At 43.9% G+C, this 19,376-nt stretch overlaps 2 protein-coding genes across 2 annotated transcripts; one reads left to right on the top strand and one right to left on the bottom strand.

The window, feature by feature from the left end:
* Positions 1 to 3,125: 3,125 nt before the first annotated feature.
* LOC133926823 (ubiquitin-conjugating enzyme E2 5B) lies at positions 3,126 to 6,220 on the top strand. The gene is made up of 4 exons (XM_062372945.1): positions 3,126 to 3,331; positions 3,894 to 4,021; positions 5,575 to 5,679; positions 5,892 to 6,220. Exons 1-4 carry the CDS (start codon positions 3,262 to 3,264, stop codon positions 6,033 to 6,035), a joined length of 447 nt encoding a protein of 148 aa, XP_062228929.1. The 5' UTR covers positions 3,126 to 3,261; the 3' UTR covers positions 6,036 to 6,220.
* Positions 6,221 to 15,532: 9,312 nt separating this feature from the next.
* Positions 15,533 to 17,956, bottom strand: LOC133926822 (arabinogalactan protein 22-like). The gene is made up of 2 exons (XM_062372944.1): positions 17,613 to 17,956; positions 15,533 to 15,863 (listed from the first exon to the last, which is right to left on the bottom strand). The coding sequence occupies exons 1-2, from the start codon at positions 17,740 to 17,742 to the stop codon at positions 15,757 to 15,759; spliced, it is 237 nt and encodes a 78-aa protein (XP_062228928.1). The 5' UTR covers positions 17,743 to 17,956; the 3' UTR covers positions 15,533 to 15,756.
* Positions 17,957 to 19,376: the final 1,420 nt, after the last annotated feature.

Raw genomic sequence — 19,376 nt, 5'->3', positions numbered from 1 at the left:
TCAACAGAAAGATCACAAACTTCTTAGTGATGTATATGCTTTTCAGCGGGGATGTGGTGCCTGGTTTCCATAGAAGATGACGACGTTCAGCGAACCTAAGGGGTGCAAGGGCGCCCTCTACTACTCATCTAGAAATTGATAAGGACGATGAGGATGATGATTTCATAGCCCCAATGCCTCGTCGTTCCAGCAGCCGTACAGGAGAAAGTTCAAGGACCACTGCAAGAGGACATTCACGCACCACATCGAAATGGCATACAACCGACAAGGAAATAGGACGTGGTACTGCCATGATAGCTCAAGACGGCGACGACGATGACAATTTCATGCCACAATGACCCCTCCCTCTGTTGCCTTCATCTCCAGAGAACATTGATGACCCTAGAAATGATGGTGAATTTGCTGGTACCCATCCTTATAACTTCCCATCACCATCTCGGAGATGACAACCATCTTACCCTAATAGCATTGATTGGCACAGTTGGCATTCTTCCGCTAATTTGCGTCGCCACTTTCCTCGGCCATTTTGAGATGATGTAGATATTCAACATCTATGCACTATGAACTATGCAAATACCAAGCAGGACTATTTATTGTTTACCTTTCTATTTCATTAGTTCAATTCGATAGATGTATGGTTAGTGTCTTATATTAACTTACTATGTTATGAACTATTTGTAAACTTTATGTCTAACCAATGTGATGGTAAGTTATTATACTAATGTACTATCAAGCACAATTCTTTCTAACATATAAAAAGCATTACTTAGAAATCTACTTAATTATCGTTCCACCAGACCCGTTCACGTACTCACGAATACACTTTAGTGCATACAGACGACTACTTCATCTCCACCACAAGCTCGTTGTAGGTCAATTATAGTCGTTCACAGCCTCAATTGCAAACACACACTACTGCAACCACACCCTGCTACCAGCACAACACCTATGTCGTGAGTCAGGCTTTAGACATGAAGTGACCACGCGACTCAACTTTAAGCATGAAATGACAACACCTGGCTGCTAGCACAGTATCTTTGGTGTGACTCACACTATATACTTGAAGTGAGCACACGACAGTGCTTTAAGCATGAAATGCCAACATCTCTATCGTGAGTTAGACTTTAGACAAGAAGTGATCACATGACTCTACTGCCGAGGAGGCGCTCGCGGCCGTTGAGGCCATTGGGGACCACCTCTCCCAGCTGCTCGCGGCGACAGTCAAGGACCCCGACGTTGTGGCCGAGCTCCGCCCCCTGCGTCGTCGGGCGCGCACCTTCCTCGCCGTGGCAATTAGTCTGGCACTTCAGTTGGAAGTTTCGTTTTCTGAGTTCTGGTTCTTTTCTTTCCACAAGAGGTTAGACCATCTCCAACCATATTCCCTTCATTTCGTTCCCTTCCTGATTCCTTTCCCCGTTCTCATTCCTTTTATTTCCTCTCATCTCCAACAGCTTCCCCTTGAGGGGAATCGCGAAGGGAATGGAGAGAGAATCCCGTCCTGAAGGGAATGACCCTAGGAGTCCCGTCGTGACGGGAACCGTGAAGGGAAACCGTTGGAGCGCTGAAGGGAACGAAAATCCCGTCGTGAAGGGATTCTGGCCCCTGAAGAGAAACCGTTGGAGATGATCTTAATCCTGTGGCAGGTGAACTTTAATCGATTTTAGGACTGGGACAAGGGTAATTTACTGTGTATTTCACACTTGATTTATTTATATTTTGTTCATAGATATGCAATGGTTGTAGCTACTCAGTGCCTGGATTGAATTTCAGCACCACTTCGTCCTACTACTACAAGCAGCGGCAAGGTTCATTGGACACTCCCGGTCCTAATATTGCGTGGGTGCTTGGGTTTTTGTTGCATGAAGATAAGGTTTTATTCTTGTTTCAGATCAAAAAAGGAGCATGCAGGCAATCAGTAGGGGAGGAGGAAGAGGCTGGTCTGGGCAGAAGAGAAAGCCAGAGCCCTTTCCAGCAGCTATTTCTAATACATGGCTTCAGGTACCAAGTGCATATTGGTGAGTGTTACACTGATCTATTTTTTTACCAAGTGCATATTGGTGGGTGTATGCTCCGTACTGCTGGATTCTTGCTGTAGGTGTTTGTGTTGTACCAAAACTAATGTTGGATGTTGTAGGTGTATTTGTTAATTTGTGTGCTGCTAGTTTGTGCTATGGATGAACTAATGTTTAGAAGACTTGAATCTGTAAATCTGGTGGTGTTGAGCTGGTCCATTGAAACGTGACTAGCTAAACACTTCATACCAAACCTGACGGCTGAAAAATACAATCCATCAGGGGATGCTTGTCCAAGTCATCTTAGCCAATGAAGAATGCCAAATATGCTGATTTTGCTGAATAGGAGACGCATGGGCCGTGCTCCAAAATGATGACCGTGCTGTAGCTGGAAAACTGAAAGCAAATTCCACAAGTGCTGGTATTCCGACAACGTGAAGCGTAAATTCCAAAACTGAAAGCAAAATGATTCTGTGTACTGCTTACAAGAGCAAAAAATTGTATACCGCATATAAGAGCATGTGAAAAGGAGGTAAGCTTTAAAAAAAAAGAGTAGGTAAGTTTATTCCACATTTTCAAATAATCAAATAAAAACAACCAAATGTTACCTTAGGTTATCCTATTTCAGATAAACAACCAAACAAAAATAACCCAATATTACCTCAGGTTACCTATTTCAGACAAACAACCAAACAAAAACGTATATAATCATACAAATAATCAAACATTAGATATATATTAACTTATTTAATATCAATCTATTCAACTGAACCATTCTCTAACAATGCGAGCAACCAAATGATGCCTTAGATTAGGATCTGAGCCATCCCAACGCGTCAACAACGATGGTTGACGGATGGCTCCGGTTGAACAAGCCCCCCGATGCATACAGGGAGCGTTGGATTCTTCACGGGCGGTGGATGGTAGGGGTAAAGTAAAAGTCAAGTCGCCACCGCACACGAGACGCTTCCCCCTCCCTTCCGTCCAACCCAAACCAAACCGCGTGCCGCGTGCCGCGAGGAAGCTTCCAGAACCCACCAGCTTCTTCCTCCACCAATCTCTGTCTCCCCACTTCCTCCACACGCCACCTCCGATCCCGTATTTAAAGCCCCCAACCCGATGCCTCATCATTTCCTCCTCCTCGATCTGGTTAGATTGGGTCGAATTGGATTTGGACAGCTGTGCTCGGGAGTAGTCGCTTGCTTGTGCGCAAGAAAGAGGAAGGAGGAAGTAGGAGGGCAGAAGGCCGATGGCGTCGAAGCGGATCCTCAAGGAGCTCAAGGACCTGCAGAAGGATCCCCCTACCTCCTGCAGCGCCGGTAACTTCGATTCACCTTCTCATGCTGCTACCAATCCTGCTTTACTTTTGAACGGTTCCAGGATAAAAGATGAGTTCTTCCGTGCCCTTGGTTGTCTGCGCCATGCGGGACCTCGTGGACCGTGCTAGATCTGTGCGTAGATCCACTGGAACAACTGTAGTTCATGCCCGGAAATTTCGAATGGTATACGTTCGTGCTGTCAATGTGGTGGGTGGGTTGGGGTAAGGGGATATAGTGCTAAATTACGAAAAGAATCGTAGCTTTTTGTGTAGTTGGTAGTGATTGGGTGTTACAACCTGCCGTCCAGCTGAGTTTGATTGGATCCATAGATGCGCTTGGCCTTGTGATCTTGCAGGAACCTAGCCATGTTAGTCAAGTATGTGAGCATGCCAATTTGCTGAGCGCTTCCATTGCCATCAGTGCCTGTACTGACTGTGACACTAGCAATCTAGCATGCTTCTATATGTACAGAACACAACACAGTTTTCAATTGTGTTGCCTTTTTGTCTGAAATTTGAGATTGAATCTTGAGTACGAATGTATGACTAATATGCATCAACAGGCCCTGTGGCGGAAGATATGTTCCACTGGCAAGCGACGATCATGGGTCCATCAGATAGCCCGTATGCTGGTGGCGTCTTTTTGGTCACCATTCACTTCCCTCCAGACTACCCATTCAAACCACCCAAGGTATGACCATATTGTTTCATTTGTTTGTATGTTGTTTGTTTTTTCTACATGAATGTGTTGGAGTAAATATAGAGTAAATTGACTCCATGCCATCGAATAACACCTCAATTCATGATTTGCCATCGAAAAAGTCCATTTTCATTGCATACCATCAGCAATTGATAACTTGTTTACTACATGCCACTGCCATGAGATAGCATCGGTTTGCGCACGAGAATAGTCTATTTTGCACCCCCCCCCCCATCCTCTCCTTCATTTTGCGTTCTTCTTTGTCAATCATTCTTCTTCCACACGACCCCAACCGGGCCACAAATTTGGCTGGGATGCACGACTCTAACGCCGATATGTTGGCACGGTCATGCAAGGCCAGCACCATGACGTGTTGTAGCCGGTGCTGGCGGCCCTCTCTACCCCCGATTGAAATGGGTACGATGGGGTTGTGGGATCACAACAAGCCAGCTAGGTGGTGGTTCCGGTCTGCGGGGCCATGGAGCAGCTCCCAAGTGTCTCGGCAACGACGGATGACAATAGAGATGGAAGGCTTCTAGTGCGGCGACATCCTAATGGAGTTAGTGAAGGAGCTCATGGATTTGGCCGCCAGTGAGGTTCATCACGTACCATGGTGGCACGGCTGCTTAGCGAGCATGTTGGCGCTGTGTCCTGACTCATGGATCCAGCCGCTGGCTCTGAGGTGGTGTTCCAGTGCTTGATTTTGTGGCCCGCTGCCATGGAGCTCATTGAGGTTGTTCGTCAGTGCTCGATTTTGAGAGACAGGTGCTGTGGAGCTTGTTGTTCGGTTCTCGATTTGGTGGCCCGCCGCCGCAAGCTCACATTGGTTGTCATTGGCATTCGATTTTGTGGCTAGTGTCAGCAACTAACAACCCTGCTCACGCATCACTCAAGGAAAATCTTGCTGGGCAGGCAAGGTTGCTGGAGCAGAAGGGCACTTTGGCCATTTTGGACAAATGACAGGCTTAACGGAGGCTTGGCAATGAAGAGGTGACAGCAGTGTCATGTAGTAAAGAAATGTGGGATTTTGATGGTACATAGTGAAACTAGAGTTTTTTTTATGGCAAATAGTGAAACAGGGAGTTATTCGGTGGCAAATAATCAATCGGCTCGTAAATATAAGATCATTGTTTGTTCTGATTTCAATTGTTTCTTCCTTTTATTTATGTCCACCAACTCATTGGACTCCCATGCCCCAAGCTGCCATTGTATGTCCTATATCCCTAATCTAAATAGCAGAATCAAATGGTATTTATTGATACCTATGGAGTCATACTCGTATGCTTTTGCTTCTTGTTGATAACCCTAATGCAGTTTACACATCTATTAATGATTTCTGTGGTGGGTGCACTATGGATTTATGGCATTTTTACTTTGTTTGTCATTCTGTTCTATGCCATCATATAAGTTGTGCTGTTAGCTTTGTCTAAAGTGAGATCCAACTTGTTCTGTGCAAAGCATAGCTGTACCTAGGCAATTGCGCATTACCAATCCAACTGAATATGAAATACATGTCTGTGCTCAGCATTTGCTACATGTTGCAGGTTGCATTCAAGACAAAGGTTTTCCATCCTAATATCAACAGCAACGGGAGCATCTGTCTTGATATCTTGAAGGAACAATGGAGCCCCGCATTGACAGTTTCAAAGGTCAGTAAATAAATTCTTCTGTTTTCCCTTGACTTTGTCACAAACTGGTTCAAGCCAACAGTGACACCCATATGGGTGTGTAGCCTATTTAGGAAGTTGGAGGGTGTCTAGCACTTTGAACAGCTTAGCCGGAACATATCCACCACCAGCACACATATCTGTCAAGTTAAGTTTTCAAGCTGCATCTTTATCTCATATGCTGGTGTTTTTAGGTGCTTCTCTCAATTTGCTCCCTATTGACGGATCCGAACCCCGACGACCCATTGGTCCCAGAGATTGCTCACATGTACAAGACTGATCGGGTGAAATACGAGTCCACCGCGAGGAGCTGGACGCAGAAATATGCGATGTGCTGACATTGCAGGCCACTGGGAAGATGACGCCAGACCTATCTGTTCTTGTTACACCAGCTGTGTCTTTGTTCCAGTTCTAATGTACTATCTTCTGTGGTTGTAATCGTATGTCAACTAACGACAGAAGGTATGAATTAAACAGTTCGTGCATCCAACAATTGTTCAAAAATGGAAGACTGAAACTTCAATTGTTTTGTCCCTGGGTGTGACCCAATATTTTGTTGGGAACTTCTTTGTTTGCTGTTGTGCGTGAAAGTTTTGGATGATTACCAGATTAACTTCAAAGTAAACGTCAAAAACTAAGCTGTTATTGTGATCTTTTACTGCTGGACATGGATTAGAAGCTAAATCTGAAACACATGGTTGGGACATTGTTTCAGAGGGTAGAAAAAGTACATTTGTTGAGGTGTATAGATGTAAGAACTCCCAAGTGCTGGAGTATGGTTGATGCTGCTGGTCATCATTCTCAATACAGCAAGATCGTGTGGCTGTTGGCAGAATTATGAAACTGGCAGATAAAGCAATGATCCTGCAGGAAATGTTGAAGTGGATTGCCCACAGTTCCTAAATGGCTCGAAGCTTTTAAGTGAATCAGTTCGTACGTGAGACTAAGCTGGAAACAATAGCCTTCCTAGCGAATCAGACAACCCACATAATCATAGCATTCATGTATAACACATACACATTCAAATTCAAACCGTGGTTAGCCTTTTTTTCACACTTTCAAACTTCTAAATTATAAATATATCACTGCTGATTGATGATTCAACCATACATGGGGAGAACTTCAATCGGGTCACGTCACCTAACATTGCAACCACATCCAGGCCGAAGACCAGATAATCATGTCTGTTGAGTAGCTCTTCCTTCCCTGAGGATGCACAAGATAATTGCATTTCTTTAACTTAAGTTTCTAAATCATAAGCCTAATGTTTTAAATAGATTAAATGCCATAATTATTTTAATTTTACTTAGGCTAAAGAAGGGAAGGGGAAAAAGGTAAGGGTTAACATAAGTGGCAATTCTTTTGTTCAGCAACCCCATCTACCAGAGAAACAGGATTTCTTTTAACTTCAGTTTTTAGACCATAAACCATTAAGTTTAAAGCTCAAAGTTATTTTAATTTCACTTGGGCTGAAGAAGGAAAGGGAGAAGGGTAAAGGTTAACAGCAGCCCCAAGTAGGAAGACATCTACTGGAGAAAGGTAGTGAAAGATAATTTGCCTGCTTTCAAGTCTCCGTGAGTTGGCTAACAGTCATGAGGATTATGAGATGAGTAATGAACCGATGCAAATCCAAATGGTACAGTGAATGGAACTAAACACAATCATAATCCCACCACAGTTACACACATACCGAATTACCTAAACAACCACCTATAAGAATCACCTTTGCCCCTTCGGTTCCAGCAACCAGAGGGCCGCGTCCCGGACATTTTGGGGGGCCTGTGCTCAGTGCTCAGCCCGCACACCCTCAGGGACGGGCCTGCCATCGCTCACGTGTAGGCAAGCTCGCCCATGAAGCACTATTGTCGCCAAACCATGGAAAAAATGGCCAAACTCGCCACCCTCGCGACCATCCTCCTCGTCGTTGTGGCCGCCGCGACCATCTCATCCGTGCACGGCGCCCACACTCTGCAGAGCATGGAGCGTGTGACCATCCCGGCAACTTCGTTGGTGACCAAGACCCCGAGCACAGCGGTGGATGTCGTGGAGCTCGCCGATTTCGATGTCCTGTCCAAAGAGGCGGTGGACGGTCCTGCCGCGGCATGGGACCAGGAGCTTGAGGTCCACTGCAAGAATAGGGATCCTTTTTTTAGAAAAAAAAAGTTCCATCCTTTTACAATCTAGATGCATACAAGTTTCATCCTAACTTAAAGCTGACAGGAAGCAAAAAGAGGAATAAATTGTAATTAGCTTACATGATTTTATTCGGCACAAATTAAACCTTCAGCCATTCTCGATGAAAAGCTCCATACCACCCCCTTCAAATTTTGGCAAACCAATCTGATATTTTCTCTTACATCCTCCTTTTATAACAATCTCCAAAATCTAAATTAATAGGTGCCCTGAAGAGTGCTTGCAAAAAAGAGTTATTATTGTTTTATTAAAGACTATATTATTGTGGCATAGCCAAATCGCTTAAAATAGAGCGGCTACCCCAACTAGAATTATGTTCTTTTTATTAGCTCTCATATCACTCATCCAACCATCTATAATATAATTCATGTTTCTAGGCATAGAAATCTCTAAAGCAATCTGTATAATTTACTTAGATTGACTTAGCAAAGTGACATTTAAAGAATAGATTATTTAAACTCTAATTGAGATTAAAAAACTGCATTTGAGAATAGGGATCTATGCATCGCAGAATAGGTGGCACATGTTGCCACGGATACTATAGCTTAATATTGTTCAACTGTCATATCCAATAGATGCAATACTAGCTTTGTTAAGTTGTGTCAACCATGTAAACGGCATTAAAATAATATTGAGTATGTTTTAATGGAACAAGATATTGCTATATCATATATGAAAAAAAGGAAAAGTATAGAATTCTTTTATTAATCAAGAGAAAATGAAAGAATCTACGCGGCTTATTTTGGTAGGACCAGATTATAACGGTGTGGTTTAGTTATGAGATGCCATTAAACCTACCATGGATGCAAGATTCTCTCTCCAACAAAGTCATTTCCTGCTGCTGTGTATCGTTCCTATTGACAATTCAGCTGGAGGTGTTCTTCGTTATGCCTTGCATCTGTGCTTTCTGAGCCCCCTTCTCCAAGAAGTCATCAAGATCAAGGTAGCAGTGCAAGACCAAGAGGTCTAATGGATTTCTTTTTCCTGGCAGCTGCTGGTTGAGCTCGACTTCCCTGCAGATCCCAAATACTTCGATAGAGGCCACGAAACTAATCTCTCGCACACTCTCCTTGCACATGATATCTGCACATACCATTTCCTCGCTAACTTCCTCAGCAGTTCCAGATGTGCAATACTAACCTTCCAACGAACACTACTACCAAAAAGGTGATTCATGTTCCTTTTTACTACCGATTCAAAAATAAATGACAGTGATAAGGTATCACTAATGATTCATAAGCTGAACCGGCAGATCTAACTATTAACTCTTAAGAACCGACAATGATAGTTAATATCATTGTCAGTTCAAAAGCACACCGACAAAGTAATAATTGAGCCAATACAAACTGATAGTGATCAATACTCACTGATAGAGCAATAATTGTGTGAAGACGAATTGATGGTGTTAATTATTATCATTGTTCGTATTCCAAACCAACAATAATAATTCTTCTATAAACCAAGCTCGTCTCCCTTAGTTGCACCCTATCTCACTTCGCTCCTAATCTTTAGAAGCCTCTCCTGAGGGTAGTGGCGGTCGAAGTGGTGTCATGGTCATCATCGCCACTACGGCCTCTTCTACACCTTGTGCACGGCTTCTACATCCTCCAAGCTCATCACTGTCTCCCGAGCTTGAGCCATCTCGTGACTGCCCGAAGCCGCTCCCGAAGGGTAGTGGCAGTCAAAGTGGTGCGATGGTCATCGTCGCCACTACGGCTATCTCTACCCCTTGGACCCGACTTCCACATCCTTTGTGCTAGTCGTTGTCTCGCCGAACTGTCTCCCATCTCCTGGGCACGTTGCCCTGTCTCCCGAATCCATCTCCCTATCTCTCGAGTCCGTCTCCCCAACTAAATGAGTTACAAGTTGAGTAGCTAGATTGTGGAAATAGATAGATCTAAATAAGTGGCAGAAAATACATTTGTTTCAAGATGATTGTGTTTTTACTATTCATTTAGATGTACTATTGTCACTAGCATAAGATATAAAATGGATGGTACATGGTGATTGTACCAAGAGCTCCTGGTACATGTATTAGATACCTTTGCAGTTGGTTCCGTTGCGTACTAGGAGTGTGCACACAATTAAAGAGTTAGACCCTTGATTCCATGAGCCACTCGTATGGGTAGGACTACTACTGTTCGCTCTTATGATGGCCAGAGCTGCCATGATAGGTGGTGGCAGGACACCTCTCCCGTCGATTGAGGCGTCACTGCTTACAGCTCTCGTGGACCGATGGCATCTTGAGATGCACACGTTCCACTTTCCTTTTGGCGAGATGGCCGTAACATTGAGTGACGTGGCCATATTGACCGGGCTGCCGATCAGGGGTGCCCCGTTAGTAGTTTTGCGACCAAAAAAGGAGTAGTGGAAGAGTTCGTTCAGGGTAGGTAATTATTTGTTATGTAATACACTTCATATGTTCTAGTGCTATTCATGCTTCACTGACCTTCTGTATTTTGTAGGTTTGGTGTGCAATATGGCATAAAGGATGTTGGCATCTCCATATCTTGGATTCATAGCCTGCCACAGTTCGGTCCATACCCACCGGATGCGAACGAGACTACAGTTATGCAGTATTATGAGATGTACTTGTACATCCTACTGAAAGGTATCATGTTCTGTAACACATCAGGCGATTATGTCCTTCCTCATATTGTATAGTTAGCACGTCAGTTCGCATTACGTCCTTATGAGTGACATCTTACAATTGGGGATCGGTTGTGCTAGCTGCTACGTATAGAGGATTGTGTGCCGCAACCCAGCGGTCAAAGAAGAAGAGATCTGCAAGCTGCCTACACCTGTTACAGCTATGGAGCTGAGAGTACCTCCCAGTTTGTCGACCTTGGGTGAGCAAGAGCTACTATCTCATCCCCATCTCCGATGGCATTGCAGATGATATGAGGCCTACGATGGGGTATCAGTGGATTCATACCAGGCTGAGATGGAGTCAGCAGCAAGACCATAGTAACTACATACGAGTAATCAGTGATCTAGACATCCTCAGCGCCGATATCGTGGAGTGGGATCTATGGCGTATGGCACGAGTAGCCGAAATTGTGACTGGATGCCTCATCGCATCCTTTTGTTTGCTTGACTCATACTTATGGATGACCAGATGCTTCTTGGTGTACATGAATGATGTGGAAGTTTATTCTCCTGAGCGTGTACAGATGCAGTTCGGGTACCGATAGTTGGTTCCAGTACTTCCCCCATGAGACGCTGGACGGGCGCACGAGTAATTGTGTTATTGTATGTACCATTATTAACTTAAGTAATCCATTTTAAGAAATTATAATTATTTATGTCACGTACAGGAGGAGTACACAGGGGACCGCATGCATGCATGACTGGTCATACATTAGTGCTGAGCACATAAACAGGTGGATGGATTCAGCCGTGATGGATGTCATCGTTCTTACTGGACAATATGACGATGACACGTGTTGGGAGTACCTTTCATGGTATCGTTCGCACACACGTGTCACCTTACTCAGCGGACTTGTAGAGCCAGCCCCCAGACCCTTCCCCGAGGATCGTGCCCGCCTTCTTTCATGTTGTGGTAAGTGATGCGGTACTTCTAACGATTTTCATTAGTTAAACCTATGTATTACTGATATGACCCTCATCTTATATAGACCGAAGCGGCGTACGAAATGCATACACATGCGGAGAAAGCTTGCGGGGAAGCAAGCGGGTCATCAATACGAATGGATCGAAACCCTCTCTGGGACTACATGAGGATGAGAGGGTCTCGCTTGATATCCGCATTACGTGGTCTAGGTGGTTATACCCCACGTTCAAGGGGTACGACCTACCAGCCATGGATCCGTCCTATGCCTCCCACATCAAGCGCTTGTCTAGTGCCTATGAGGAACCCATTGTGAGAGGCACCTTCAGCTGCAGAGCATCATGTGTCATGTTCCAGTGCTGAAGCCGAGGAGTGCACTGAGGCTCCTAAGCCCGAGTAGTGCACATTGGGTTTGCAGCCCCCGGAGTGGACACTGCCTCCTCAGACTACGATGACACCTCCGCCTGTAGTATTGACTCATCACGAGGACGTCATTGACTCCACACAGCAAACGCCTAACTGGAGCGACCCACATGATTTTGGCTGGGCTGCTGCAATGCCGACTGGTAGCTTTTTCGAGCTTCTAAGCGGCTAGTACCCCCAATATCCCCATGCATCTAGGGGTTCATAGTGGTACTAGCATGGTGAGACTTTACCACATCAAACTCCATTGGAGCACATACTACAGGCGTCCACACTTCTGCATAAGGATCTTTCATTAAGGTACATGCAAGGCCGAGTTAGTAGGTCTTGATACACGTTTGGTGGGGTACTGGCTGCTTAGAAGCTCGGTAGAATGATGACGATGATGAGTAAGGGCACACGTGGCACGGCTAGCGCATGACACTGGGATGATGGCCACACACCCGCTAGACACTTACACTCCTGGGATTGCGTGCAGCGTCGTCATCGTTGAGTAGGTAGTGCACTTGTACTTGTTCATGACACATGTATTATTTATTTTATTTTTAGTCATCTCTATTATATTTTACTCACTGTATTGTTAATGTAATTATTTTTAATTTATTTAATATTTGTCAAATAATTATGTCACATAATTTTATTTATTACTTATTTATTAAGCATTGTGACATACTAATTGTGATATTTAATAATTATTTAATGTTTCTTAAATAATGAGGGATTCGTGCTTTGGTGCAGAGTCAGAACGTTGTAGTCAATAAGTAAAAAATCTATGGCGGGACCTTCTAGTATAGGCTTTTCATGAACACCTACAATGATCGATATATTATTAAATGTCCCATTGCAGGTTGTGCGTGGAGGGAATGATGATCCCTTCAAGGAGAATAACTTAATCCAAGTCATCTCCAAATTGCATGCAAGACCCTTCTTTTCCACATTAACCGCTCCGCTCCACCATGTAACCACCGATGACCTTTAGGTCCTTTTGCATGAGCGATGTCAAATGTATCTCAGGGTGTGCGAACTAGCCGACCATCCTTCTGTGCTAGGTTTCTCTATGAGGCAAAGAAGGATGGTGATGTTTCTCGACCAGTATGCATTACACATTCAGGTTCGTCATTTTCTATTTGGTCACCCTGCTTATCTTTTTTGTATTGATTCGAATGCTCTTCTTTTGCGTTAGGCGTTCTCGGAAGACACTGAGTTGATCAAAAAAGAAATCCCAAACTTCTTGGTGATGTATATGCTCTTTGACGGAGGTGTGATGCCTGGTTCACGTAGAAGACGATGAAGATCAGCGAGCTTAACAGGTACAAGGGTGCCATCTACTATTCAACTAGAAAATGATGAAGCGACGAGGACGATGATTTCATGCCACCAATGCCTCAGTTTTTCAGCAGTAATACAAGAGAATATTCAAGGAACACTGCAAGATGACATTCATGCACCATATCGATATGGCGTACAACCAAACAAGAAAATAGGATGTGCTCCTATCGTGATAGCTCAAGATGATGACGAGGACAATGATTTCATGCCACAACAACCCCTCCCTCCGAGGCCTTCATCATTGGAGGACATTGAGGACCCTAAAGATTATGGTAGATTTGCTTCTACCCGTCCTCACAACTTCCAACCAATTGAGGCCTTCAACTCAGCGACGACAACCACCTTACCCTGATAGCATGGACTGGCACAACTAACATTCTTTCACTAGTTTACGTTGTAACTTTCCATCATCATCTTGAGATGATCAAGGTAATCAACAGCTATGCACTATGCATCTTGAGATCAATGATACAAAGGGGAATATTGACACTACTACATTTTAAATTATGCATCTTCAAACATGGCTAAGTGTTAAGGCTGCTCATAGCCTTTGAGACTACATGGTGAATTAGGAATTTTGAAATGTATATTTAAATTAGCAAATAATTCTAATTTTATCGATAGTTGACAATTGCTAATATTAATGTGCTTAGTCTCAAACCATGACATATGTTCATACCTATATTTTGATTCAGCCTTTAGACAAGAAGTGACTAGAGTTTTAAGCATAAAATGGTAAGAACTCTATCCTGACTCTATCTTTAGACACGAAGTGACCACATGACAGAGCTTTAAACATGAAATGACAACACACCCATTTCTGTCTCTACCGGCGGATGTTACATGACGCAGCCGGTACCGGCATAAAATAACAAACACGAAGTGTTACGTGACGTAGCACTTTCCGGCATAAAATGACAGCATCAAGTGCCCATAGGTACATGCCATATTCGGCATACGAGGTGCCGAATATGTGCTACAGTGCTATATTCAGCACCTCGTGTGCCAAATATGGCTGGATCCATGTTTTTTCGATGTACGGTGTACTGAAAGTCAGTTTTTGGTAAATGTGGTGCCGAATACAGATACTAAATTTATAAATACGACGATATGTTATCTATTTTGATAAATACGATCGTGTATGTTGTCTAATTTTGGATTTTTCTGAGCTTAAAGGTACGTAGAGTAGTTTTTATATAACGATGATATCACATTGTTATATATATTGTGGTAATGGTGAATGTTATGGTCCGCGTGGAATGCTTGGGGCACCACACGTTGTTAGCGGCTTCCATGCCTTGACTCTTTTGAGTTTTGTTTCAACAGGCTGAAGGAAACCGCTTTTAAGATTGATATGGGACACGTCACACAGTTCTAACTATGGTGCTCTTTAAGCTATGTAGGTGCATCTGATGCCATAGAATATTTTTGGGGGACAAATGCTTAACGTATGTTCAGAGCTTAGGTGTAGTAAAAGTTTAGTAGGCCACTCTTTAGGAAGAAAGCAGAAATAAATTCAAAAAGGGGTCTGTCTCGAACTATAACTTGAAGTAGAAAAAGTCCTGTCACTTCAAAATCGAATTTTATCAAGAGGTTGTAACCTCCATGTCGCAAGTTAGTGTGACATTTATAGATCATGTTCTCTTTTATAAGTTTGAGATATTTAGCTGGCACAGGAGCCGTCCTAGCTCAGTGGTAGAGCACGTGGCTTTTAACCATGCTACGTGTGCATTTTTCTTTTATTCCTTTTATGTGCATTACATGCAATTGCCCGCTTGACGTCTATTAAGTGATTTGAAAGGTCAATGTTGGCTAAATCTCGTTATAGGCCAGGAATAATTTAGCGATTTTTGCATGTTGTTTGGAACAAATACATCTTTGCACCTAAAAAATGCCAGGAAGACTAATCTACTTAACAGTCTGAACAGCAAAATTGTGTACCATGTTGGCAGACTTGGGGATTGAATTTCTCTTGTACCAATTACCATACCGTTCTTCAACTGCCCTCCATTGGTTCAGCGAACTTGAACATGACATGGTAATATTTAGGCCGAATCGTCCTTTTTGCATGCATTTCATATGGACTGGGGCTTTCTCCCTAGAATTCTAGAAAAAATAGTTAGGCCGCGAATCCGATGGTGCATCTCAAATTGCACACTTTTGCACTGGCAAATACTCGATTGATCCAGATTTTTGGTCCACAACAGATCACCATGTCAGGTGTGGAACAAGCAACAGGCATGATTGGTACCTGATGCAACTTGCAACCTGCAAAATCCAATCTACTCCACACCACAGTACATGGCTAGCAAGCAACACTGAACAAGTGAAACATATATATAGAATCAAGCGTAGCAAGAACAACCGGAGTGGACATCTATCCCAGAATGACAGAATCATGCAAGCCGATTAGAAACCACCAGCACACATGTTCATAACTATATGGGGCGCATACAAAAATACAACACCTCAACCTCTCCTAAATCATGTGTATCCTCACATAGTCGCATAGCTAGCTCTACTTGATACATTGAAGTTTAGGATCAGAAGAGCTTGTATGGAGAGGTAGCATCCAATGGATGGATGAGGTAGGTCAGCACAAGGGCCACCAGCATCAGCACGTACGCGATCCCCTGGTCAATCGATGTGCCTGCATCGGTAAATTGTTGCAGGGTTTAGTATATTGTGACTCTGGAAGAAACAAAAATTGACAGTGTAAGGATCAAAAAGATTGCACGAGTCATTGGCCAGTTTTGACTTGGTCTGCTAAAAGTGAACTCAATCCTTGAAATGAAGAGGCTCAAAAACAACATATTACAGATAATAGTTTCATTTCACAAACGTCTACCCATAAATAGTTGAGGCTTCTTGAATCTGGAACTCCAAAGTTTCCAGCACAGCATCCTTAAAGTTTCAAAGTTCACCCAGTTATTTAATGGAAATGATTGAGTTGAATTGTCATCTACCGATTGATCCAAAGGTGCAGCTTTCAACTAAGATATCAGGACGACCACCAGAAAATTATTTGCAGTTTCACCTTGCATGTAGAACCAAATATTTCCAAGTACTGAAGCAGGAAAAAGTTGGGTGTATGAAGTAGATACATTTACTTCTAAAATTTGAAGTAGCTTTCAAGGAAGCAAGATTCTTGACTACCTTCAAAGACAAGTGTAAGCAAGTAGTTGCCAGGTATCATGTATTCAGTGGAAGCTACTCAAGGATCCACATAGTACTCACAAGGAAAGTGAATTGCAAACCAATCCAATATGGTTCAGAGATGGACAGCAAGCACTCTTCGAGTGAAATCGTTGTATTAGCATCTATGCCCATCAAAAAGAATGTCCTTTGGTACATTGATCTTTTATGAGGAATCTCTGGAACCCTATTTAATCAATATTATTATCATGGACGGCATAACATGCGGGCAAGAAGAAAACATGGTTTGAAAACCCTGACAGAGACTGTTATTGTACTGTCCCTACGTCATAAGATCAACGATAATATTGAACTTTATCAGTCAGTCAGTGCACGCGTCGTATTAATTTGGTACTGTTATTGTCACATCAAGGTCCTATAAAATCAACTGATAGCGTGTACCAATTGGCGATGGATTTTATTCTAGCTTCATTTGTTTATGAAGATTTTTGGACTAGTATTATTCATTTGGATCATTGCTATATGCAAACAGGCGTTTACAGTCAAATTGTCGTGTACAAGAGATGTAATACATCATAAGATCATAGAGGGCCTTTCGTAGAATCAATGTGGCAAGTTTGAAGGCGTAGGTTAAAAATTAGGAGTGAGATGATCCATCACCACACCACTCCTCAAACTAAACACACCATAAATGTCAAGATTTTCTAGAGCATTGAGTTGGAATTCTGGAGGAACTTTGACTGGAAAGATGAAAACTTTCGCCTGCCGTGTCCTTTTACTGAAGAGTTTATCAAGGTGTTTATGAGGACTAACAATTACTTGGTCAACTCTATGTCCCAAAAACATATGTTTACTATGTTCAGAAAACAGTTATTATTCAAACAAGTAATTAGACTGGAAACGCAAATGTAATGTAATCCTGGGAAACAAAAGTCATGTTGTTTTCAGAAGATGAGTATACAAAAGTAGTAGTGCTATGTGCTAAGAAGTCCAGAGCAAACGGAATTGAATCCGCAGCTGAAGGATTTGCCCGCATGTAAAATTTGGCCGTTTCATTTCAACGCAGCCAAGTTGGAAGACATAGGTGACAGGAAGCACATAGCTCGAGGCAGCACAAACTCGTGGGGCCCACGCGCCTCACACGTATCAAGAAACAGAGAGATACGGAGGAATTGAACTCATGAGGAGACGGAGGGAAGCAGAGGGGGGGGGGGCGACAGGAATACAGGATGCGAGGTCTCACCGTCGCTGGTGGGCGGGGGCGCCGGCGGCTGCGCGTGCGCGGCGGCGGAGGCGGGCATTGCGATGACCACCACCAAGACGAACACCGCCACGAGACCCAGGGAGGACCAGGACGCCGCCGCCGCCGACATTTCCTTCACTCACTATCTCTCCCCTTGTCCCCTCCCTCTTCTGTGCCTTGGATTCTTGGTGTTACCTCGCCGCTCCTAACTCCTCTGCCTCCGCACGGCGAGTAAGGCAATCCACCGCCGGAGAGGAGAAGGCGAAACGGAATCACAACGCCGCTACGCCTTCTCCCCCCTCTTAAAATTCGGGTTGGGAACGCAACCAACGCGCGCGCGGGAATAAACACACGTCGGCATTACACCCTAAACCCAATCCAATGACATGCGGGCCCAACTGATCTTCGGTCCTCTGCGCGGGAATTCGACCCCTCGTGCGAGACCTGTATCTGGATCTCTCTGTCTGGTGGACCACGAAACGGGAAGGAGAGCGGGGCCCATCTTCATGGGCTCGTTGGGTAAAGGAGAGTAGCGAGGTCTGGGTGGATCCAGTATTTATTGGAGTGGGGCCTGCGCGCATGTGAAGCTGCAGCGGCAGCCATGTGGAGTGCCCCCGCGCCAGGCTGTGGCCCGAAACTGCCCACTCGGTAGTTTTTCACCGTGCGGTAATAACCGATGGGGTGTACAGTATGGATACGGGACCCGCGCGGCGTGGTAGGGGGCATAGGGGGTTCATATGGACGTGAGGTCTGAGCTGTGGCCCAGTGCGGTACTGTAGCCACTGCCGGGATATGTATTTCGAGGGTTTTCTAACATGTATGTTTATTAAGTAAGGGTTATTGTTGTCATACTAATTTGTTTTGTGTTAGAAATAATAACTTGTATTTCTCTACAGTCTTAGGCCGATATATATAAATTTACAGGTTACAATCTACAAATAACCTCTTATACTCTGAGGATATTATATAGAGCTATATATATATCACTACAACAAATCTTCTAATCTATGACGAATTTTCAGTGACAATAAAATATTTTGGTATAAATTGAGCCCGTTTTATGGCGATGTTTTCAACAATTTATCACAAAACACCCGAGGCCACTTACCGCCAGTTGTCTTGTTGTTAGTGAAAAAAAGGATCAAGTCTGTCACAATCATAATCATCATAAACACTAACAAAATTGTTATAAAGTTTCATCCTTGCTGACAAACATAACCAATGCGGAAGTTAGGCCTATATGTCTTCACTGGTCCAATTGCCTAGTTCTCCCCCCTTAAATAGTACAGGTTGAACCCACAAGTTAGTGTGGGTCCTGCAATATACCTGGTCCCACATGTCATTATTTATTGTGTAGAGTATAAAGGATGGCATAAAAAATGGGTCAGCCGGAATCGAACCCACAACTAATAAAACATGGTGCTTAAGCCTTACCACCGCGCTGTAGGATATTATCTGAACTAAACTTCTATCTAACGCCTTAAATGCTTTAGCCTCGACCTGTTTCGGACTTGGGCAGAGGAATACTTTTGAAATACCTACGGGCCGGCAACGGATGCACCGCCCACCATGGACGGCCAAACATCCCACCGTTGAGAGCCATTCCTCTAAGGTGTGCAGCACTGCTTGTCTTCCTCTGCTACAACGCTTGCCCGCTTGGGCCGCAGGACCCAGGACCCAGCGCCTCGCTACGTCTTCCCCTCCAATGGAGGTTGTCGGTTCAGGCTGCATCTGCAGCTCGCCATTCATTGTCCGACCACTACA

Source organism: Phragmites australis, chromosome 8 (genome assembly GCF_958298935.1).
Source record: "Phragmites australis chromosome 8, lpPhrAust1.1, whole genome shotgun sequence".
Taxonomy (NCBI): Eukaryota; Viridiplantae; Streptophyta; class Magnoliopsida; order Poales; family Poaceae; genus Phragmites; species Phragmites australis.
Note: the sequence above shows the minus strand (reverse complement) of the source record. Positions and strands in the feature narration are given on the sequence as shown.